General features: G+C 46.1%; 2 protein-coding genes across 3 annotated transcripts in view; one reads left to right on the plus strand and one right to left on the minus strand.

The window, feature by feature from the left end:
* The first annotated feature begins 1,460 nt into the window (after positions 1-1,460).
* Positions 1,461-7,251, plus strand: FABP1 (fatty acid binding protein 1). The gene is made up of 4 exons (XM_020889484.2): positions 1,461-1,640; positions 3,849-4,021; positions 6,234-6,326; positions 7,128-7,251. The coding sequence occupies exons 1-4, from the start codon at positions 1,574-1,576 to the stop codon at positions 7,176-7,178; spliced, it is 384 nt and encodes a 127-aa protein (XP_020745143.1). The 5' UTR covers positions 1,461-1,573; the 3' UTR covers positions 7,179-7,251.
* Positions 7,252-11,188: 3,937 nt separating this feature from the next.
* The window catches only part of SMYD1 (SET and MYND domain containing 1), a 44,238-nt gene continuing 31,625 nt past the window's right edge, over positions 11,189-23,801 (minus strand). For both annotated transcript variants that reach the window (XM_020889483.2, XM_020889482.2), the window contains 4 exons: positions 22,308-22,400; positions 18,549-18,712; positions 17,028-17,196; positions 11,189-15,756 (listed from right to left, as the gene is read on the minus strand). In XM_020889483.2, coding sequence (XP_020745142.1) covers positions 15,598-15,756; positions 17,028-17,196; positions 18,549-18,712; positions 22,308-22,400 — 585 coding nt within the window. In that variant the 3' untranslated portion in view covers positions 11,189-15,597. The remainder of the gene's footprint in view (positions 15,757-17,027; positions 17,197-18,548; positions 18,713-22,307; positions 22,401-23,801) is intronic.

The following is a 23,801-nucleotide window of genomic DNA, read 5'->3' on the forward strand; positions in this document are numbered from 1 at the left end:
ATAGGGCACACCAACCTGACTATTCTATCTCTCATTTTTGTTTAACGAGAAACAACGTGGCCTCATTGTCTGCTGACCGTTTCTATTTGCTGACTCACCATTCACTGGACGTTGACTACGTGCCTGTGTGAGCGGAATACCAAAGAAAAGGTACAGTGGAAAAGAAGACTTAGAGAAAAAAAATCCCAGTAGGAATGAGAATACAGATATTTGCAAAGTGCTCTCTGAGCCCAGAGGATTCACAGAGAAGACCACCAAGGGGAAAAGAAAAGAGAGGCAGAGGGAGCCCCTTGAAAGCCAACAGGGAGGCATGGATACCCCGATAGGTTCAGTTGATCCAGGAAGTCCTTCCCTCTTCTTTCTCCTAACTTGTCTCTGGCTAATTAAATGCATCTCAATTTCTACATGTCTGATTTAAAGGTATCCTTTAATACTTCCCAAAGGAGACTGTGCACCCGTGGTCATCAAGAAGGGATTCCCAGAATACAAAGCAGCTCTAGGGCTGATGACAGGTTTGTGTGAAGATAAAGATGGGAAGACTTTATGGACATAGTGGGGATGGACTGAGAGAGTAGCACTGACATATATATACACTACCATGTGCAAAATAGATAGCTAATGGGAAGCTGCTGTATAATACAGGGAGGTCAGCTCAGTGCTCTGTGATGACCTAGAGGGGTGGGCTTGAGAAAGAGGGGACATATGTGTACTTACAGCCGATTCATGATGTTGCCCAGTGACACAGTGTACAGTATGTAAACTAACATAATATTATAAAGCAATTATCCTCTAATAAATTAATTTAAAATTTTATTTCTTTAAAGATGGGAAAAGATGGTAAGGTTATGTAACTAAAATGAGATTTTGAGACTGAAGGGATTCCTTGGTATTTTTCCTGGGGCGTCTAGATTTAGGCCCCAACACACACACACACCTACACATATATGTGTATATGTGAACATGCACACACATGCAGGTTTGTGTGTATAGGTATGTATGGGCTTCTCTGGTGGCTCAGTGGTAAAGAATCTGCCTGCCAGTGCAGGAGACCGGGGTTCAATCCCTGGGTTGGGAAGATCTCCTGGAGAAGGAAATGGCAACCCACTTCAGTATTCTTACCTGGGAAATCCCATGGACAGAGGAAGCTGGTGGGCTACAGTCCATGGGGTCACAAAGAGTCAGAAACAACTGAGCAACTAAATAACAATAGGAATGTATGTACACACACACATACACACACACACACAGACACACACACACACACACACACATACTTCACAGAAAGTAGCGCCTTAAAATCGGCAGGGCTGTAGGGCTTTGTACCTGATGGACACTCACCAAAGTTTGCTGAATTGGAACAATCCGCTGCCAGGCCCATCCTGTTTTTTTATCGTTGACCATTGCTCTCAAGAGTTAATGTTTGACCCTGGCCATAAAGGAGATGACAGCTAATGATTTGTGACTGACTTTTGGAAGGGAAGGAGCCCCCTATAAATTAGCCCACACTGGCCCACACTGGCAGCCCTTCCAGAAGAGCTGGTGAATCAGCTGTGAAGAGAGCCTCTCCACCACCATGAACTTCTCCGGCAAGTACCAAGTCCAGACCCAGGAGAACTACGAGGCCTTCATGAAGGCAGTCGGTGAGTGCTGGGCCGAGGCTGGGATCATGGCCATGAAGGCTTGGCCCTGCAGGTGGTGGCCAGTCAGGGTCCTGAAGTCAGACAGGAGGAGCAGTTCAAGCTTCATACAGATTTGGAATCATGTTCTGCAGGTTTCTTGTGCAATTTTGGGCTATTCCTCCCTAGACAAGACTATATCTTAAGCAAGTGTAAATGGCACTGAACTAAGATCTGGTCTAGATTGAAGCCACCTCCGTTGCCACCTTACTGAGTGACCGTGTTCATTCACTCATTCATTCTTTTCTTCATTCTTCTAACAAACTCTGATTCAAGGGCAACCACATGCTGAGCAGAGTGCTGTGCTGAGCAGATACCACAGAGACAGATAACAATGAGCCACATTTCCAAGGTCACAATTTAGAGAGAGAAAAAAGAGAAGAAATGAATGCAACACAGCCTCTTCTAACGTGTCTTGAGTGTTGACTCAGCACCAGGCCTCGTGCTAAAGCCCCAGATGGGCAACTTCCTGTTGTTAGCCTCCACTCACTCAGTCATGTCCAACTCTTTTCAACCTCATGGACTGTAGCCCACCAGATTCTTCTGTCCATGGAATTCTCCAGGCAAGAATACTGGAGTGGGTTGCCATTCCCTTCTCCAGGGGATCTTCTGGACCCAGGGATCAAACCTGGGTCTCCTGTATTGCAGGCAGATTCTTTACTGTGTGAGCCACCAGGTTGAGTCCTCACCAAAAACTCTGAGCTCGGCACTATTATTTTTCCTATTTTACAGTCAAGGCAATGAGAGCCTTGAAAGAGCAACTAATGCCAACTGGGGTCACACAGATCATAATCCCAAACTGAGTTGAGATATAAAGCCAGCACTGGTTCCCAGGACCCCACTTTAAATCCTTGTCACCCACTCACCCCACTGAGTCACTTACAGGAGGATGTGGTGCCCGTGGGAGGGTGTCAGGGGAAGGCTTGGTAGGAGCGAAGGTGAGCCTTGGGCCTTGAGAGATGAGAAAGTGTCCCCTGGGGACTGGAGGAGGATATTGTGCTCCAGGGGAGGAAGCAAATGGGGTGGGGAGACAAGGAAGAGTGCTGAGCAGGAGATGGTGGGGAAGATAGCAAAGGCAGAGATAGGAAGCCTTCTGGGGTGGCTGAGAGCTGGGATCTTCTCCTCTAGGACACAACACAACACCTCTTGTCCTGTATCCCTCACTTGGCAATAGGAGCCTCCCCATCACTGTCAGTGCACCTGGTTTTCCTGAGCCTCAGTTCATATGACAGCACAGACACACTCTGATATTCATCACACTCTGTCCCCGGAGAAGGGACTCCTGGTCCATCTTCCTTAAAAGCCTTGACAGCAGAGGTGGAGGTAGGGATAGGGGCATAGGCTTGCCAGGCACGATCCTGCTGTGTGCCTCTTGTCCCTGAATAGTTTTTTAATTCATTTATTTTTTATTGGAGGATAACTGCTTTACAATGTAGTGTTGGTTTCTGTCATATGTCAGCATGAATCAGCCATAAGTGTATGTATATCCCTTCCCTCTTGAATCTCCCTCCCATCCTGGCATAATTTTTAAGAGCTTCCCTTTCATCTCAGGAGGGACCTGGCTTGGGAGACAGCTGATGGTCACCCTGAGTGTGGAGGGAAAAATACTTGCACTCAAAGAGCAAAGTCTCCGAGCTTTAAACAGGGAGGATGGAGGAGGGAGAATGAGTAAGAAGCACGTGCTCATCTAAGGAAAGCTTCCCCGGGGCAGAGAAGTGATTTTTTCTTTTTTTAACAAACCAAACTGGCAAGATAGTGGGCACCTGAGGTCAGGCCAAATCAGGCCACTGACCTTCACTTTCAGAGGTCAAAGCTCAGTTTGCTCACAGGGCTCCAGGAAGTGCCAAGGCCTCAGGGATCTCTCCTCCCCCTTCTCACCACAGGGTTTCTCTTGTGACCGCCAACTTGCAGGTCCCACCTCTGCTGTTTAGCGGCTCAGTCATGTCCGACTCTTTCCATCCCCGTGGACTGTAGGCCACCAGGCTCCTCTGTTCATGGGACTCTCCAGGCAAGAATACTGGGGTGGGTAACCATTTCCTTCTCCAGGCGATCTTCCCAACCCAGGGATCTAACCTGGGTCTCCTGCATCGCAGGCAGATTCTTTACTGACTGAGCCAGGGAAGCCCCACTCCCACTTCTACCCACCTCTAAACCTTCAACGCTTCCCTCCAGGGATACCCGATGACGTCATCCAGAAGGGAAAGGATATCAAGGGGGTGTCGGAAATCGTGCAGAATGGGAAGCACTTCAAGTTCACCATCACCGCTGGCTCCAAAGTGATCCAGAATGAGTTCACCTTGGGGGAGGAGTGTGAGATGGAGTTCATGACTGGGGAGAAGATCAAGGTAGGAGTCGCCCCGTCCAGTCACCCTCTGCTTCCAGAACTTTTCCTGGAGCCTGGCCCCAGGCTTCCTCCCTCAAGTCTCCCAGCTCACAATTCCTACTGCTGACCCTATCTCTGAACCCACAGCTGGGGTGGAAAGGCAGAGAGATAGCAGAAACCAAGACAATACTGTCTCCACATGGTTCAGTGGATAAAGAATCCACCTGCAATGCAGGGGACATAGGAGACGCAGGCTCGATCACTGGGTCAGGAAGATCCCCTAGAGTAAGAAATGGCAACCCACTCCAGTATTCATGTCTGGGAAATCCCATGGACAGAGGAGCCTGGCGGGCTACAGTCCATGGTGTTGCAGTCAGACACAACTGAGTGACTAAACACACAAGCAGAAAACACAATATTGTAAAGAAATTATCCTCCAATTAAAAATAAATAAATAAACCAGCTCTTAAGAAAGAAGCTCTTAGGGAAAGTGTCAATTTCCTGGGACCTCCTGGAGGAACTCTGGCCTGAGAATCTACTATTGTTGTTCAGTTGCTCAGTCACATCTGACTCTTTGTCATCCCATGGACTTCAGCACACCCGGCTTCCCTGTCCTTCACTATCTCCCTGAGTTTGCTCAAACTCATGTCCTTTGAAGTCAGTGATGCCATCCAACCATCTCATCTTCTGTCGCCCCCTTTTCTTCTTGCCTTCCACCTTTCCCAGCATCAGGGTCTCTTCCAAAGAGTTGGCTCTTCGCCTCAGGTGGCCAAAGTATTGGAGTTTCAGCTTCAGCATTAGTCCTTCCAGTGAATATGCAGGACTGATTTCCTTTAGGATTGACTGGTTTGATCTCCTTGCACTCCAAGGGACTATCAAGAGTCTTCTCCAGCATTGTAGTTCAAAAGCATCAGTTCTTTGGCACTCAGCCTTCTTTATGGTCCAACTCTAATATCCATACATGACTACTGGAAAAACCATAGCTTTGACTAGAGGAGAATCTGAACTCTCCCATATGGAGGGTATGGGGGAACCAGGCCCAGAGCAGGAGTCTAAAAGATTCAGATTCTCCCAGGCCCAGAAACAGGCAAGTGGGAGTCAGTGCAAAACCTTAACAGAGCCCTAAGTTCATCCCTGATCCTAAGGAAATGGCTTTGCCAAGCCTAGAGCTGGTGGTCATGGGGAGAGACTTCCTGAAGGAGGTACTGGCTATACCAGAGAACCAAGGCCCCAGACAGGCCTTCAGATCAAGCCTTGCGGGTTGGTCAGTGACCCCTGGTCTTAACTACCTCATCTGTGAAATGGGCACGGTCACTTCCCAGAGCAAAGACAGTGGATAAGCTAGCATCACCTCTGCTGGGCTGTGGATAAGGTATGCAATTCAAGCTGGGGAGTAGGATGTGTGAGTGGTGGGCAGGTGGTGGCAGGGAGATCCAGGCAAGGGGGTGCCCCTCACAAAGGGTCTCTATTCCTCCCTCCCAAACCCCACAAGCCAATACTAGCATCACCAATACCACCGAGCAGAGATCCCCACTCCTCTCCCCCAGCATCCCCTGACCCCAGAAAACTTTGTGCATCTGTCTCAGCACAACCATTGGTCTTTTTTTTAAAAAAAAAAAAAAAAACCTTTTCTAGTGGCACTTGACTTCTGCTTCCCCAGATAAAACATTACAGGTCAGGAAACCTATGATGAATTTTAGAAGGGAAACTCTCTTATACCTACAGTAAGGGGCAAGCTGTCATGGCCCTTTCCAGCTGTCCATTTTGGAGGCAAATTTTAACCTTGGCCAGTATCTGCTGCTCCCTGCTGAGTTTCTGTCACCTCTTCCTGCATGTGTGAAAAGGAGACCACAAGAGGAAAGATGAAGGTGCTAGAAGGCATAACATAACGTAACACAGAACCAAGACAGGTGTTCTCCCAAATGGCCAGTGTGTTGAATCTTACTACTTCCTCCCTCCATTAACTTGGAGAATTGTTATTTGACTTTAGTGTTTGATTTGAGACCACTTAGCCATCCTATGCTGACTCCTGGATCACAGCCCATAAATGAAAAGTCTGACAAAAGAAGCCCTGCCGTTTTCTTCAGTTTTTGCATGACCTCACGTGTGTTCAGAGCCAGGGAAGGGGGTTTGGTTGCTGTAAGCAGAGTCCCATGCCGGGGAGCCAACCTCATTAGCAAGAGTTACTCCCTCTTGGACCCCTCCTCACAGGCTATTTCTTCTGTCCCCTACAGGCGGTGGTTCAGCTGGAAGGTGATAATAAACTGGTGACAACTTTCAAGGGCATCAAGTCTGTGACTGAATTCAACGGTGACACTGTCACCAGTGTAAGTCTGCACTCTCAGCTTGGGCGTCCTAGTACTTGGGGCTGGGTGGGGAGGTGGATAGTGGGGGATTAGGGGAGACATGAAAAGCAGTGACTATTTCCTGTGGTCAGTCTCTGCTACTACTTCCTGAGCATCCTTTGTGCCCCAGGCACTTTCCACACATTTTCTCAAATCGTCCCACCAATGCTGAATTTCCTAAATATGGAAACTGAGGCAGCATACAGCCAGGAAATGGCAGGGCTAGGGTTCCTCTGAACTGGATCTATCACACAAGACTGATATCCATGGTGATACACTGCACAACCCTAGAAGGAGCCACTCTCATTACAGACAGAGGGGCTTTTTACGTTTCTTACCATCTTGAAATGAATGCTAATAAGGCACCTGTGGAGAAGGAAATGGCAACCTACTCCAGTATTCTTGCCTGGAGAATCCCATGGATAGAGGAGCCTGGCAGGCTACAGTCCATGGGGTCACAAAGAGTCAGACACAAGTTAGAGAGTGAGCAGGAACAAGAAGTGTTCAATGTTGAGAAATTGGATTGGATTGAACTGGTTTGGATGGTCTTGCTCTAAGTCATTGATGTAGAAAGGAATTCTGTAAAAGGCAGGACAGCTCTGAATGTGAAGAAGTGACAAAGACTTGGCATGGGATTTTAGAAAAGATTGCCTATCCTTCCTCCGGCCCTATAGAGATCAGAGGCGTCTCTGAGTTGCTGAATATATTAGCATACTGGGGCTTAACTATTCTTTACAATTCTACGTCAGATGAACATTTCATGATTTCTTTTCTGGCTTTCAGACGATGACGAAGGGCGACATTGTCTTCAAGAGAATCAGCAAGAGAATTTAGACAAAGTCTGCATTTCATATTGTTTTAGCATGTACAACTAATGTAATAAAGTGAACTTTGCTTTGAGAAAAAACATTGTCTTCTTTTTGCTTAAAGGAGGAAGGGGAAAGAGAGGTAAAGGAGAGAGACTGAGAGAGAAGTGGACCTGGTGTTGCCCCTCTCTCTCTTTTTTTAATATTTATTTTTGTTTATTTGGCTTCATCAGCTTAGTTGCGGCATGCAACATGTGGGATCCAGTTCCCGGACCACGAATGAAACCTAGGCCCCCTGCATTGGGAATCTTAGCCACTGGACCACCAGGGAAGTCCCCAAAATGTCCTTTCTTCTTGTTGGCTTTTCCTTAATGGGGTTCTTGAACACTGATCACCTCTAGTTTTGTAAATCTTGATCATCTACATATTACATCCTGCAGGGTTAAGCCTGATTCTCACCCTGAAAGCAGACCCCAGGCTGTCCACTCAGGCAGTCCTATAAGGAACACACGAAGTAGCCGGATCTGTAGACCAGCCCTGGAAGGACATGTCCCGCCGGACAGCCACACAGCAAGGAGCTGGAGCATGAGGCTGTGTGGTGGACTAGGTCACTCCCGTGGGGACAGAGAGAGCAGGATCACTGGACAGGCAAAGGGAAGCCATGCACACAAGTGTGGCCTTAGCGGCCCCACCAGCCCCACCCACCTAGAGACATGAACAAAAGGAGCAGGCCCTGAACCACCCAATGGACAATTCTCCCTCTGGGGGGCGCCAGAAGTGGACAGAGGAACCTCAAGTAGAAAGTCCTTCTGGGCTGTGGGCAGAAGCAGATTAAGGGAGAAGAGGGGTGTTTCCCCAAGTGGTACCCTGTTCCAGGCTCTGGTAACTGTTATGAGTTGAGTTGCATCTCCCCCAAACTCACATGTCAGAGTCCTAACCCTCAGCCTCTGATTGTGACCTTGCTCCACCACAGCCATTGCAGATGTAAGTAGGTAAGTTAAGATGAGGTCATGCTGGAGCAGGGCGGCCCCTAATCCCAGATGGCTGGTGTCCTTATAAAAACGACAAATGTATGGGGACCTCGAGCTCCCCGGTGACTCAGTGGTAAAGAATCTGCCTGCCAGTGCAGGAGGCATGAGTTTGATCCCTGTGTTGGGAAGATCCCCTAGAGGAGAAAATGGCCATGCACTCCAGTATTCTTACCTGGAGAATCCCATGGACAGAGGATTGTGGCAGGCTACCGTCCATGGACTTGTAATGATTTGGACACAATTGAGTACAAGCAGAAGCAAGATGAGGGATTCCCTGGTAGTCTAGTGGTTAAGACTCCATGCTCCCAATGCAAGGGGACAGGGTTCAATCCCTTGTCAGGGAACTAGATCTCATATGCTACAAGTAAAGATCTTGCATGCATGCCACAACAAAGATTCCTTGTGCTAAGACCTAGCACAGTTAAATTTTTTTAAAAAAGCATAAATTTATGGAAATGGAAACGTGCACACAGGGAGTATGCCATGTGGAGACTGGAGTTATGCAACCACAAGCTGAGGAGCTAGCAGAAACCAGGAGAGAGACTGGGACAAGATCCTTTCCTACATCCTGCGAAGGGAGCATAGCCTTGTTCACCTTGATGTTCGAGTTCTGGCCTCCAGAACTCTGAGATAACAAATGTCAGTTGTCTGAGCCAGCCAGAGAGCTGCCAAGCTCTGGAATTTCTATCTTACATCCCTCAGCTCTCATAACTGCATCCAGCCCAAAGAAATCTCTCAACAAATGTACCTTGATGAGACTTAGAGAATATACTTATGGTTGCCTGGAGGAAGAGTGGGGGGAAGGGATATTTAGCGAGTTTGGGATGGACATGTACCCACTGCTGTATTTAAAATGGATAACCAACAAGGACCTTATGTACAGCACAGGGAACTCTGCTCAATGTTATGTGGCAGCCTGGATGGGAGGGAAGTTCAGGGGAGAATGGATACATGTGTATGTATGGCTGAGTTCCTCTGCTGTTCACCTAAAACTTTCACATTGTTAACCAGTCATACCCCAATACAAAATATAAAGTTTTTTAAAAAATAATACATTTCCAGAAATTCACTTCTTAAAAAAAAAAAATGTACCTTGATGAACAAATGACTCTGTCACCTTTCCCACCTTCTTTCCTCCCTTTCCTGGAGCTGAAGCCCCATTACTTTTTACTTGCATAGTATCATAGGCCATAATGGCAACTCCCTGCCTCTCTCTCTTACCTGTGAACCTTCACCCCATGAACTGTCATCTTCCCTGAAAACAGCATGGGTCATAATGCATCCCAATTCACTGACTTCTACATGAGAGTCAAACTCCATAAATGGTATCCAAGTCTCTATAACAAGGATCAGTAAACTTTTGTAAAAAGCCAGGAAGTAAATATTTTAGTTTGTGGGCCATCCAGTCTCTGCCACAGACCCCCAGTTCTGCTGTGGTTAACACTGAAGCAGCCACAGATGATGCCCAAACAGGTGGGTGTGCCTGTGTTTTACTGAAATTTTATTTTTGAACACTGAAATCCGAATTTCATATCATTTTCATGTGTTCTTCTTTTGACTTTTAAAAACTTTTTTAAAGTTTAATTTTTTATTTATTTTTAAATGTTGGTTATGCTGAATCTTTGTTGCAGTGTACAGGCTTTCTCCAGCTGCTGTATATGGGCTTAGTTGCCCTGAGGCATGTGGGATCCTAGATGCCAGACAAGGGATTGAACCCATGTTCCCTGCATTGGAAGGTGGACTCTTAACCACAGGACACCAGGGAAGTCTCTGGTTGTTTTTTTCCAACCTATTTAAACATGGAGAAATATCCTTAACTGGCACACCATGTAGAAAAAGGTGGTAGTCAGATCTGAGTCATGGACCCTATGATTAAAGTGAAGACCTTGAAATGGGAAGATTATCCTGGATTATCCCACTGGGGCCAATGAAATCACAAGAGTTCTAAGTGAAAGTGGCAGGCAAGGAGGGTCAGAGAAGGAGTGATGTGCTGCTGACTCGGGGTCACAAACCAAGGAATGTGGGCATTCCAGAAGAAGCACTTAGAAACTGGAAAAGACAAGACACAGATTCTTCCCCAAGAATCTCCTTATTGATTTCTTTCTACATCCTTAAGAGAAGTAAACCTGAGATATCCAGGTTAAAGGTTGTATCTGGCCTTTAATACACATCTGTCAATTCACTTGTGGGGCAGTGGACAAGAAGCTTAGTCTGAAGGGTAGTAATCAGAGGTCTTAAATTTGTTTGGTGTGGCAGTGGATGGCAGAGGTTTCAGAATGCAGAGTTCACCCTTTAATGATCTTTCTATCCATTCTGCTGTATCTATGTAGCAAACTCCACTTTTATCGATTGATAACTGCAAATTAATGTGTTCTTCTAAAGTTCAACCAATCACCATGATGTAAATATCCCCACCAAGGCCAACGGCAGGTTATCAGTGTGATCCTATGCAGAGGTAGGAAGAGGTGTGTGTGGCTGACTGTCAGCTGGTCTAGCACAGCACTGCTTGTCTCTCTTCACTTCCACTTTCTTAGTAGGGGAAGGGACACCCCGACAGAAGCATGGGTGGAATGCTCATGGACCACTTAGGCAATGTTCTAAGAGACCTATATTTTTTTAAATGTATCTCTTATAGTAACACTCTATGGTATGCAGAAATAATGAAACTGAAGCATGGATGAACTAACCAGTCCAAGATCATCTAGCTAATATCAGGACCACTGATAAGAACTTAATTTGGGTCAGTGTATATGATCTTAAAAACTACACTGAAGAATTCTCTAAAACTGTGCTAATACAGTAGACACCAGCCACATTGGCTATTTTTGTTGAAATAAGATAAGTTAAAAGTTCAGTTCTTCACTCATACTAGATGCATTTCAAGTTCTCAGTTGTCCCATGTTGCTAGTGGCTACTGTATTGGACACAGATAAAACACATTTCCATCATGACAGAGAGTTCTAACACTGCTCTAAACAGACTGTCAGAAAGAAAGAAGCTGCACACATTTGCTTGGAAACATGGAAATTTAATAGCCTCTGTGGACTGCATTAATAAAAACTCAAGATACACAGTTCTATGTCTCTTGTGCTCTGATCTAAGCAAATTCATTCACTTAATCATTCATTCAATACATATTAACTGAGCACCTACTATGTCCCGGGACCTGTGCTAGGTTCTTGGGATAGAAAGATGAATAAAGGGACAAAGCTCCTGCCCTCCAGAGGCTTACAATCTGATGGAGGAGGCAGACAAGTAAAAAGGCGATATAAGGTCGTGAGGAGAATGTTATGATGGGAGATTCAAGGGTAATATGACTCAGACAGGCAGCCAGCTGAATCTAAAGCTTTCAGGGAGGGCTTTACAGAAGGGGTGATTTCCAGAGGGTGCTGAAAGATGAATAGGAGTTGATAGGTTTTACATATTTTAGACACAATGTTTCAAAACTCAGAGAGGCATAGGAGGACATGGGTCACTCAAGGACCCATGAGTAAGTGGCTCTGACTAAAATCTCAGATGAAGTAGATACTCAGGAAGTAACTAGACCAGCAGTCAGATGTTCTCCTTGGGGGCAATGGGTGTTGAGGAGCAACAGGCGCAGGAGTGGGGAGAAAGGAAAGAGAAAGAGTTCCTTTTTGGACATGCTGAGTTAGGGGGGCAGAACGTTCAACAGGATATGTGGGGCTGATGTTCAAGAACAAGGTTAGAGGGTACAGATTTAGGGACATCAGTCTCAAAAGTATGAAAGTGTCACTCACTCAGTAGCGTCTGACTCTTTGCGAGTCCTTGGGCTTCAGCCCGCCAGGCTCCTCTGTCCATAAGATTCTCCAGGCAAGCATACTGGAGTGGGTTGCCATTCCTTTCTCCAGGGGATCTTCCCAACCCAGGGATTGAACCGGGGTCTCCCGCATTACTGTCTGGGCCACCAGGGAAGCCCTTAGACAGTGAGGAAACAAAGGGCCTGGCTGAGCTCCTGGGGGAAGGTGTGCAGAGGGAGATGAGGACCAACTGAGCGTGATCAGAATGAACAGAACCAGCTCTAGGAAATACCAGCCTGTCAAGGGCAGGAGAGAATCCTCAACAGAGGATCATTACAAGGATGTGGTGCCCAGAAATCAAGGGCTGTGATGCCAACTGAAGCAGAGAAGCCAAATAATACGAAGGCTGAAATGTCCCACCAGAAGTCGACCTTGGAAAGAGCCATGCTCATTCCACAGTGGGTTCAAGAAGAAATGGAAAGTGAAGAAAGCTAAATTCCAGTATACAGTAGGTGCAGACAAATACTGTCTAATTCCACTTATACAAGGTACCCAGAATAGTCAAATTCATAGAGCCAGAAAGTACATTGGTAGATGCGGGGCGGGGCGGGGAGGGGAGTTAATGTTTAATGGGGACAGAGCTTCAGTTTAGGAAAGTGAAAAATTGGGGAGATGGACAATGGTGAGACTAGCACAACAATGGGAATGTAGTTAGTGCCACTGAAATGTACAGTTAAATATGGTTAAAATAGTATGTTTCATATTATGTAACTTTTACCACAATTTTTAAAAAGGCATTTTTTTAAAAAAAAAAGAGGGACTTCCTTGGTGGTCCAGTGGCTAAGACTCCGTGCTCCCAATGCAGGGGGCCTGGGTTCGATCCCTGGTCAGGGAAATATATCCCACGTGCTCAAGTAAGAGTTTATGTAACACAACCAAAAAAAAAAAGCCCAATGCATCCAAAATCAATAAATTTTTTTAAAAGAGTTGTTAATAAACATGGGAGACGAAACCTTTTAAAAAATAGTTAGCTTTGAAGATTATGAGTCCCCCGCATATCAATTAACTGCTCTAAATCAGCCAGAAATGTGGAGTCCAAGATGAGAGAGCATCTAGGGGAAGCGAGGTTCAAAGACCCAGGAGGGGACAGGGGTCCAAGGCACAGGTGGAGAGCTTGGCTTTGGAGGAGAAGGGAATGTGAAGGGGGTGGGGAAACAGGAAGCACAGCACAGATAGGACATGTGTGAACCCACGTGGGAAGAGGAAACAGGAAATCCCATCTCCTGACCCCTCCATGAAGTAGGCAATGAGGGCCTGCTGAAAGCAGAGAACTCAAGAACCGGAGTGAAGACCTGAAATAACCACTGGGCAAAAGGGGGGCCAGCGAGGGGCACAGGGAGCACGTCTGGGCTGCACCCCAAGGCCAGCTGAGGTTGGAGAGGAGTCTGTGGAGGAACCTATGATGAAAGGTGCCATTTTCCTGGCTGCGCACAGACCTCCAGGTACAACAGAGGAAAAATAAGACAGCTGAATTAATGTAGGTCAGAACTCCGCTGGAAGGGGGCATGGGCCAAAAGGAAGACAGACTAATTTGAGGAAGAGGGGATGGAAAACAGACCAGGAGTATGGGGGAATGACCAGCAGTGTGGCAGATGAGAGTGACAAAGAAGGAAAGAGATTTGGAGGAAGGTTTTATATGAGGGTAAGTCACTTCAGTCATGTCCAACTCTTTGTGGCCCCACGGACTGTAGCCCACCAGGCTCCTCTGTCCATGGAATTTCCCAGGCAAGAATATTAGAGTGGGTTTCCATTTCCTATTCCAGGGGATCTTCCCAACCCAGGGATCAAACCAGGGTCTCCTGCATTGGCAGGTGAGTTTTTACCACTAGTGCCACCTAGGAAGACTGGGGATGGAAGAAGGACCATTTGAACTGGCACAGTTGGCTCCCTGGGAGAGGGCTGGTTCCGTCCTTTGCCGTGTAGTATGTGAACTTAGAAGAACTGTCACTCTCCCAGTGAAAGTTCTAAAGAAGCAAGTGTCCTCAATAAAGAGCCAAGTGCCAGGTACAAGTATTCTGCAAAGAGTTGGCATCTTTTGGACAAAGAACTTTTTGGACAAAGATTTTGGCACATTGGCAGAGCTGTTATGTTCCAAGGGAGGCAGTGGATCATTCTGAGGATGAAGGGGTGTAAGGATGGAGGAAGTGACTCTTTAGGCACAGGTGACAAATATAGGTCCTGGGGGGATCATGTGACTTCAAGATATTAGTCAGAGCTTTGGGGTTAAGGGTGGCTCCAAAGGATATAGAAGACTTGGTGACACTCCCAAAAAGAGGGTTTTGGTCCAGGATCCCCCAAAACACTGGTGGGAAGTTTGGGCTCCCAGAAGATACAAGAGCACAATTAGGACAACTGTCCCAGGCCAATGGGACAGCTGGATTGGTTGATTCCCAAGACCCTTACTCTTGAGTGAAAAATCAAGAGCAGCTCCCCAGGAGATGAGGGCATGTTGATCATACCCCAAAAAGGTCCCAACCTAAATGTGAAGTGTCCAGATTAGACATTCCTTCCGGTAAGAAAAGCAGAGAACCCAGGGTATGCACAATGAAAGAAATTAACCCAAGGAAGTCAAAATTATTCATGACTAAAAATAGAGATTTCCTAGGGGTCAGTGATGAAGTGTAAGCTGATATAGACCACCCAGGCACATGTAACCAAATCAAATACCCAAAGGACAATTCTGCTGGACCCATGATTATCAGGTAGGTGGGTTTCCAAATTTCTCTCTCAACTTCACCCTAAAGAGACTTCTTCAATCCTAGGAGGCCAATGGCCAGAGAAATCTCAGCTAACATCCAACTACTCCCACATCATGGGAATCACAAGGCTTGACACAGAGGGTGGGGAAGGGAGCCACTCCCTCTCTGTTCTAAAAGTAGTTTCAGAATAATGCTGGGAACCCAGACTTTAAACTGAGGCCTTAAGTGGTTTGAGCAAAGCTCCATCTCCTTCTGCATAGTACCCTTATTAAAGAGGTTCTAGTTCTCTGAGTAGGGCCCACGTGGCCCAAACACAGTCCCTTCTTCATAACTCCACAGTCACCTGTGGAAACTGGACAACACCCATTCCAGTCAGCAAATCCTGAACATCCCTGAGACACCTGTACAGATAGGTGAGCAGACATCTGAGACTCCAGGTACCTGCCACCCTCAGCTCAGAGGTCATCTCCTCCATGACCAACCGCCGCCCACCCCCCAACGACTACACACACACACACACACACACACACACACACACGCTAGACACATATCCCTCTCTCCATAGAGCTTACCATTGCATTTATTATCACACTGTGTTTAATTGTTTATGTTTCGTCTCCCCAGTTACCTTTGGAGCTTCTTTATACCTAAGGTCTAGCACCCAATAAACACTTGTAGGATGAGTTAGACCGGGCTGGGCTGGGATAGAGTTAAACTGAACTGGACTGAGTTGAAGTTAAAGAAAATGACACCGGGGACCACAGAGCAGTACGTTCCCATGGCAACAAAGTTGCGTATTACCCTGATTTCCTCATCAAGGGTCTCCCCAGAAACCCACCACCTCCAGGATGTCTCTCCAGTCCCCCAGCCACGGCGCCCCTCCCCGACCATGCAGGTCCTCATTGCTTCTTGTGGAACAGAGCCGGGGCCGGCTCGTTGCTGGGCTCGGCCATGACCTGCATGGGTTGGTTGTTCAGGGCGGCCTCGCGCATCTTGTGGTACATGAATTCGTTCTGGCGGAACATGCGCAGTTCCATCTCCGTCTGCATCCGCATGGCCTGTGGGACGCAGATACATCGAAAACAGTGATGACAAAGCCCCAGAACGTGTCGGTCTCTGACTTACGTTGGTCCTACTGGAAAGGGCATACATACACCCTACACACACATGCACACATGTATACTCACACTCATCCACTGGGGGTCGAATGTCTTGACAGTGGGCTCCATTTGTTAGGAAGAGGCAGTCACACGAACCACTGAGAGAGTAGTTTGAGGGACTGTTCTCAGCAGAGATTATTCTTAGGAAGTGCCAAGTGGGGACCTGGGTTTGAACCTTGGCTCCTTAATCCCTTCAGCCCTCAGTTTGCTCATACTTGAAATGGGTGAGATGCCCTTGTACTTTACATGTGCCAGGAAGACTACAGCCTGTGACACATAGCAAAACCTTCACCCTCATAATGTTAATTCAAGAAATATTTATCAAGGGCCAGGCTTCGCTGCAGGGCTAAGGTCAGAGCAGTGAATTCGGTGACAATGACTTATTTGACAAGCTTAATATACTGACATAAAGTTAGTCTTCTCATACATTCTATGACGCCAGAGTCTGTCCTCTTTCCCTATACTGCTGCCTGAGAACAGTCCTTTGGACTCTGTTACCTTCAAATAAATCAGTCTTCAAAGCACAAAGGAAACCAGCAGCTATGAAAAGCATGCCATTCACACACCAACTCATCAAACCCTTGTGCCAACCCTGTCTTTTTCCTCTATTTCACTGGTGAGGAGACTGAGGCCCATACATTCAGTATTAGCAGCCACACAGCTGAAAAGTGGTAAAGCAGGAATTGGATCCCAACAGTAGTCTGATTCTAGAGCCTGTGCTCTCTGACTCTACTCCACATAGCAGGTTTTCTAATGTACCTGTTATACACACATGCACACCACTAGATTTTCTCAGCCCAGGCTTGGAGCAACCTAGGGTTCAAGTTTGAGTTTTGCCATCCACTCGCTTTGTGACCAAGGACAGGTTACTCTCCTTCCCTGGGCTTCAGTTTTTTCAGATGTAAAATGAGAGGAGGGACTAAGCACGTCTGAATCCCTCTTGAATTCCCTCCTGGGCTTCAGTTTTTTCAGATGTAAAATGAGAGGAGGGACTAAGCATGTCTGAATCCCTCTTGAATTCCCTCCTGGGCTTCAGTTTTTTCAGATGTAAAATGAGAGGAGGGACTAAGCATGTCTGAATTGACACAACTAGGGTCTTTGCAAAAGCAGAATCTAGTACTCAGCTTTCATCTTCAGAGAGCCCAACCCAGCCCCAAGATGCCACTTGCCTCTAAGTCCTTGGTGATGGGATGAGAGGGTCCATGTGTGACCAGGAGGATGGCATAAGCTTTGCAGATCATGCCATGCCCCACCTCAATGTTGCCAGCATGCCAGTTGGTCAGCCCTGCCCGCATGATGGCCATGCCCAGCTGGGCATTGTTGGGATGGTACAGCTTCCTGTGGGGACATAGCAAGTAATCATAACACATATTCCCAACCTGCCTTGCATCTGCACAGCATTTGACAGCTTATAAAGGGAACATGGGACTTCCCTGGTGGTCCAGTGGTTAACAATCCTCCTTCCAATGCAGGGGACACAGGTTCAATCCCTCATTGGGGAATCAAGATCCCACTTGCTGTGGGGCAACTAGAGAGAAGCATCAGCACACTGCAATGAAGACCCAGGGCAGGCAAAATAAAATAAAAAAACAAAGTGACATCACTGACTAAGTCAATTTGCTTTCCCATCAGCTCTGGGAGGTATCCACCATCAAAGATAGATTGAGGCACACAGAGCCACAGTCAGATGCCAAACACCCCACGTGGTGAGGCTATGAGGTGGAGACTCTGACCTGGGACACTGAGCCAAGTCCTCACAGGGAAACGGGGTCAGGATTGTACTTGGAATTTGAGTACCGGGAGCTGGCAGCCTTCAGGAGCACTCAACCTCTCCTTGGGAAAAAGCTAAGAAGTTTAGGGGAAAAAAATAATTTGAATGTTCTTCGTGGGATAAAGCAGTATTCTTACCTCCCTGATACCCTCCATGGATTGAAGAGAGTACCCTCCATTCAAAAAAATACAACTTCCTTATGCAAAAGTATTCATTTGGCCAGAAATACAAATTCACACACCAATGTGGACACATATGAAAAGAGAAAACATTAGCAGAGGAAAGGCAAGGAAGTTGCCTTTTACAGTTTATAAGCAAGGATGGCCCACACCTCTTTTATTTTCTTTCTTTTTTTTCCTTCTCTTTCTCTCTGTTTTTTTGGTTTGTTTGTTTGTTTGTTGTTTTTTATCACACTGTGGGGCTTGCAGGATCTTGGTCCCAAACCAGGGATTGAACCCTCACCCCCTGCAGTAGAAGCACAGAGTCTTAACCACTGGACTATCAGGGAAGTCCCTCTCTTTTTTTCTTTTGGTAAACTCTAAAGCTGCAAGATTGCCTCTGTTGATTGGTTGATTGGTTGGGGGTGGGGGGAACATTTCTAGGCACTTAAAATCGAGCCAGATTTAGCCTTAAGGAAACCAAAAGCAGAAGATGCCACCCAAATAATAGACAACCTCGAGGTGGGAAAGACTAAGATTGACACACAGATTTCATCTCAAGTATCAGATCTGATTATTTGGACATTATTGCTGGGCACACCATGATAAAGACGTTCGGTCATAAAAAGGATGGTGATCGATTACTAATGCCTGTTGTGGGTGCCAGAGGGAGGGATCTAGTGGTATGCCTGCCATCTTCTTACCATCCCTGAAACAGACACATTTCTGGAGGCTACCTGAGACCCAGGATCGTCACCTACATGTAGCCATCCACCATCCTCCTGGCGTAGTGTGAGGCCTCCTCAAAGGCCTGCAGGTAGGAGAGGACCTCGGAAACAATGCTCAGCAGCCTCAGCATGTAGATGTTGGTGTCGGCAAACACTGGCTCCTGCTTCTGCAGGCACTCCCGGCATAACTTCACAACCTAGGAGACACAAGCCCTGTCCACACTCACTGCACCAGAGCACAAGCTTAATTCACATATGGGAGCATCATGATGCCACTGGACACTCCTGCTTTAAAGACTGAGGAAACTGCTAACAGGGATGGGAAAGCACCAGCTTGTGATTTGAAGAGAAAAATGGTTCCCATTTGGCTAAGATACAGGGATGGAAAGGGTAACAGTGGGACACAGCGCTGACATGGCAGGATGAGGAGTTACCATAGAAGTTAGTATGGAGTCTGTTAACAGATGAATGGTACATATACAAGGGAATTCTACTCAGCCATAAAAAGGAAAAGAATTTGAGTCAGTTGTAGTGAGATGGATGACCCCTAGAGCCTGTTACACAGAATGATGTAAGTCAGAAAGACAAAAACAAATATTTCATATTAATGCATGTATATGGAATTTAGAATATTTGTTAGAAGGACTGATGCTAAAGCTGAAGCTCTGATACTTTGACCACCTGATGTGAAGAGCTGACTCATTGGAAAAGACCTTGACCCTGGGAAAGATTGAAGGTGGGAGGATAAGGGGATGGCAGAGGATGAGATGTTTGGATGGCATCATTGACTCAATGGACACGAGTCTGAACAAACTCCGGGAGGACAGGGAAGTGAAGGACAAGGAAGCCTGGGGTGCTGCAGTCCATGGGGTTGCAGAGTCTGACATGACTGAACAACAACAAATGGAATCTAGAAAAATAGTCCTGGTGAACCTATTCACAGAGAAGAGATGGAGATGCAGACATCTTTCTCTGTGTCCATACCTCTGCCATGTGAGGATGCAGTGAGGTGATATGCATGGAAGGTGGCCAGACAAACATGAACTAAGTTTCCTGTCTGCTGTGTATATGTGTACTAGTCAGGAGTTTCCTTGGCAATTGACAGAAACCTAAATAGAACTGCTTAAGAGTAATGGAATCACACAATGGTATATTAAAAGAAACTCAGCCATTAAAAGGAACAAAACTGGGTCATTTGTAGATATGGATAGACCTAGAGCTGTCATACAGAGTGAAATGAAGCAAGTCAAAAAGAGAAAAATAAATATCATATGTTAATGCATATATGTGGAATATGGAAAATTGTATTGATGAACCTACTTGCAGGGAAGGAATGGAGACGCAGATATAAAGAATGGACACATTGGGAGAAAGAGAGGGAAGGACGAACTGAGAAGGTAGCATTGACATATGTATACCATCATGTGTAAAATAGATAACTAGCAGGAAGCTGCTATATAACACAGGGAGTCCAGCCCGGCACTCCATGATAACCTAGAAGGGTGGACTGTGTCAGGGAGGGAGGCTCAAAGGGGAGGAGATACATATATAATTATGATTGATTGGCAATGATATATGTCAGAGACCTCCACAACATTGTAATTATCCTCCAATTAAAAAAGAAGTCAGTAGGGAGTTATGAAAGCTATATTCATACACTACTTCTTCTCACAACAGCATGATGAGAGAGGTACTGCTAATATCCTCATTTTCCCAGATGAGGAAACAGATGCACAAAGAGGGTAAGTGCTTGGCCAAAGTTACACAGAGAGTGAGTGATGGAGTGCAGATTCAAACCAACCAATGAAGCTTTATCTTAACCATCATGTCCATGATTCTCCATCGTGGCTGTGCTTTGGAATCATCTGGAGAGCTTTTTTTTATTTTACACCTTGAACAAGTAAAATTTCTACTTCTTAACTATGCTTCAATAAAGCTGGAAAACATAGAGTATACCACATCCTGGAAGATATGGCCCCTTCTCATGAAGTATTGCTTATAAAGCAGTGCTTGACCTGAGCCTTTGACAGCCTTATAAAACTTTTTATTAGGCCAGGAGGACATGTGTAGTACGGTAAGTGATGTAATCAGTAGAATCCAGGCTATGGTTCCATTTCCACACCTCTACGGCTATAAAATGCATCATTTGGACTAGTGATACCAATGTGCATTCAGGTACCATTGGGACAAAATCTATGTAAGTTCCTGGAGAGCTTTGTAAAATCCCAGTGTCTGAGTCCTACCCTAGACCAAAGAAACTAAATATCTAAGGGAGGGACCCTGGCATCTGTAGCTTGTATCTGCCCCTGGGTGGCCCTTATGCACAGTGACATGGACAGTCATGACCTGGTAGAGGTGTGCAGGATGGATTGGCAGAGAGAGGGTCCAGGAGACTGACTAGAAGGAGGCCACATTGGTCCTGGTGAGGAAGAAGATGGGCTCAATCCCAATGGACTTGGAGTCAGGCCTTCCTGACTAAGTCACATGTAGACATAGCTTCAATGATGCCCTACAAAGTCAGATGGTTTCTAGATTTTAGTGGTTCGTAGCTCTCCTCTCTTTCCCTTGCCAATCTCATAGGAGAAACGTCACACAATTCTTTCCATTTCTAATGAGTGGAAATTAGTTTTCTCTGAGATTCTCCCTGAGGCCCCTGGGGCAACTGGGTGGGGGTGTGACGGAGTGTGAGCTAACAAACAATCCATCCTGAAAACAATCATGAACTCTTAGGCAGTGTCCAGCCCTACATCTGGCCCTGCCCAGCTTGAGCGCAGAAGAGGACAAACAAAGAAGAGAGGACAAAGGAATGGAATCAGGGGCTGAAGCTCCTACCTCAAACCTCTAGATTTTTTATATTGTACAGCAACACTTTGTTCATGGGGACTCTCCCTGAGACTTGACAGACTCCTGGGAGGCAAGCAGCATGTCCTGTGTAAGTCACCTCAATAAGGGGTCAAAAATGGGCAATGAATGAGTGAGGAAAGAAGAGTGAAGACAACGGAAAAGCTGATATAAATGAACAGAAATGAATCTCCCACACTGCCACACCCTAGTGGCATCCAAACCCAGCCACACAAGTTGTTTAAAGAGCTTGGAGGGAAAAAAAAAATACTGTGATGATCCCTGTGTTCTGTTGCAGACTGGGTGAATCACATCTCAGGGGGTGAGGCACAGGAATCTGTATTTCCAACAAACTGTCTGAGTGAATTCAATGCAAGTAAGCGCTCTGCAGGTCGGTGTTGTTGGTGGGTCTCAGCTTTAGGTGCACATTGAAACCACGTGGGAGCTTTAAAAATCTTGATGTCCCATGCTAAGAGATTCTGGAAGGACTGTCCTGGGCATCAGTATTTTTCAATGATTCTAGTGTACGGCCTGGCTCTAGTGTAGAGCCAGGGTTGAATGCATAGTTAGAAGAGCCTGGAAACTGTAGGCAGGACACACGTTCAGTTACCAGAAAGCAAGCCATCCACTGCCATTTCCATTCCTCCATCCCTGATGCCAACCTAAAATATTACAGACCATCTCCCAAACCCCAGGGACATTTGTCAGGCTGCCTGTGCTTTCCTCAAATCCAGTTTTAGTGAGTTGAACCATCAGTGAGAACACACCCCTAAAAGAGGCTACATGGCTTAAGGGCGAGAAGAGTCATGGTCTCAACCATGGGACATCTTCCAGAAAAATACCTGCTTGGTAGCCTCCCCATCTTGACTGCCCCCCACCGTTTCCCTCCTTTACTAGAGAACCTTTCTGACCTCTTCCCCACCCCTACCCCCTATAAAAATGAATTTTTACCTCGTGGTACAAACCCTCGGAGCGAGCCTTGTCAATTTTTTCCAATGTATCCTTGGAGAATTGTATCATCTCCTTCACCACCTCCTGAGAGGGCTGGGGAAGGAAGGGACACTGAGTTGGAGGCCCCTTCATGAGGCAACCCACCCCACCTCTGAACAGCCAACATTTTTTTATTGGAGTATAATTGCTTTACAATGTTGTGTTCGTTTCTGCCATTCAAAGAAGTGAATCAGCCATAACTGTACACATATCCCCCTCCCTCTGGGACCTCCCTCCCACCCACCCGCCCATCCCAGAGAACTGAAGTGAACTCCCTGTGCTATAGAGGAGGCTTCCACTAGTTCTCTTTTTATACATGGCAAAGTATATACGTCAATCCCAAACTTCCAATTTGTCCCACCCTCCCACTCGCCCCCACCATGTCTACATTTTAGTTCTGTATGTCAGCGTCTCATTCCTGCCCTGCAAATAGGTTCAGTTGCTCTTGTTGACATTTACTATAGTACAAGATTAATGCCTTCCTCCTTGTGAATGCTTCATTTCTGTAAATGCCACTCAGGATCCCTATAGCTTTTCCAGCTCCCTCATTATGCTTCTGATGCACATTGCATTTCCATTGACCAAGTCCCAGAGCCTTGCTGCTGGGTCGTGTTCCCCAGCCCAACTTGTGCCTGGGTTTATAGACCCCAGTGAAGAATCTGGCATTAATCCCTGTTGTGTTTTCTCTGGCATTTTGGATTCTTATTGTATTCTTTTACTCAAAATGTTTGCCATTCTTCCTCTTGACTTCAAATCAACCACATATTCTATAGGTATGCCCTTGAATTTTTGTTTCCACCCAAATACTGGCCAGCACAGGACTGAGGACAGAGGCTGAGGGTTTGACCAAAATAATCATACTCCAGTTTGCCACTGAAGCTCATTAAACAGGGCTCTGTGGCTATGGACTGTCAACCCTTTCATGTGTCTCTGCATCCAGCTCATAGTTCCTAGGAGGAACTTCCTTGGTGATCCAGTGGTTAAGAATCCACTTTACAAAGCAGGGACACAGGTTCGATCCCTGGTCAGGGAACTAAGATCCCACATGACCCGGAGCAACCAAGTCTACATGACACAACTATTGAAACACGAGTGTCACAACTACAGAGTCAGTGCACTGCAACAAAAGGCCCTGTGTGACTCAATGAAGACCTGATGCAACAAAATAAATAAATGCATGATTTTTTTTAAAAGGCTATCATGAGAGAACTTGTTAGCTGTGAAATCTAGACAAATTAGGCTTCCTATGTTTGCCTAAGCAGTCTAGTGATCTTGTAAAACAAAAATGAAGTTTGATATTTGAGGTACCATAATTAAGAAGCCAGTTCCCATGAAAGCATAATTTTGAAGAAAAAGTGCCAGATTTCTCAAAGACCAAAGAAGAGTTTGCCTGCAATGCTTACCAATATCAGAAGCTCTTTTCTTAAAAAAAAAAAAAAAGTTTTTTGCTTAGGC

This window comes from Odocoileus virginianus, chromosome 2 (assembly GCF_023699985.2).
Source record: "Odocoileus virginianus isolate 20LAN1187 ecotype Illinois chromosome 2, Ovbor_1.2, whole genome shotgun sequence".
Taxonomy (NCBI): Eukaryota; Metazoa; Chordata; class Mammalia; order Artiodactyla; family Cervidae; genus Odocoileus; species Odocoileus virginianus.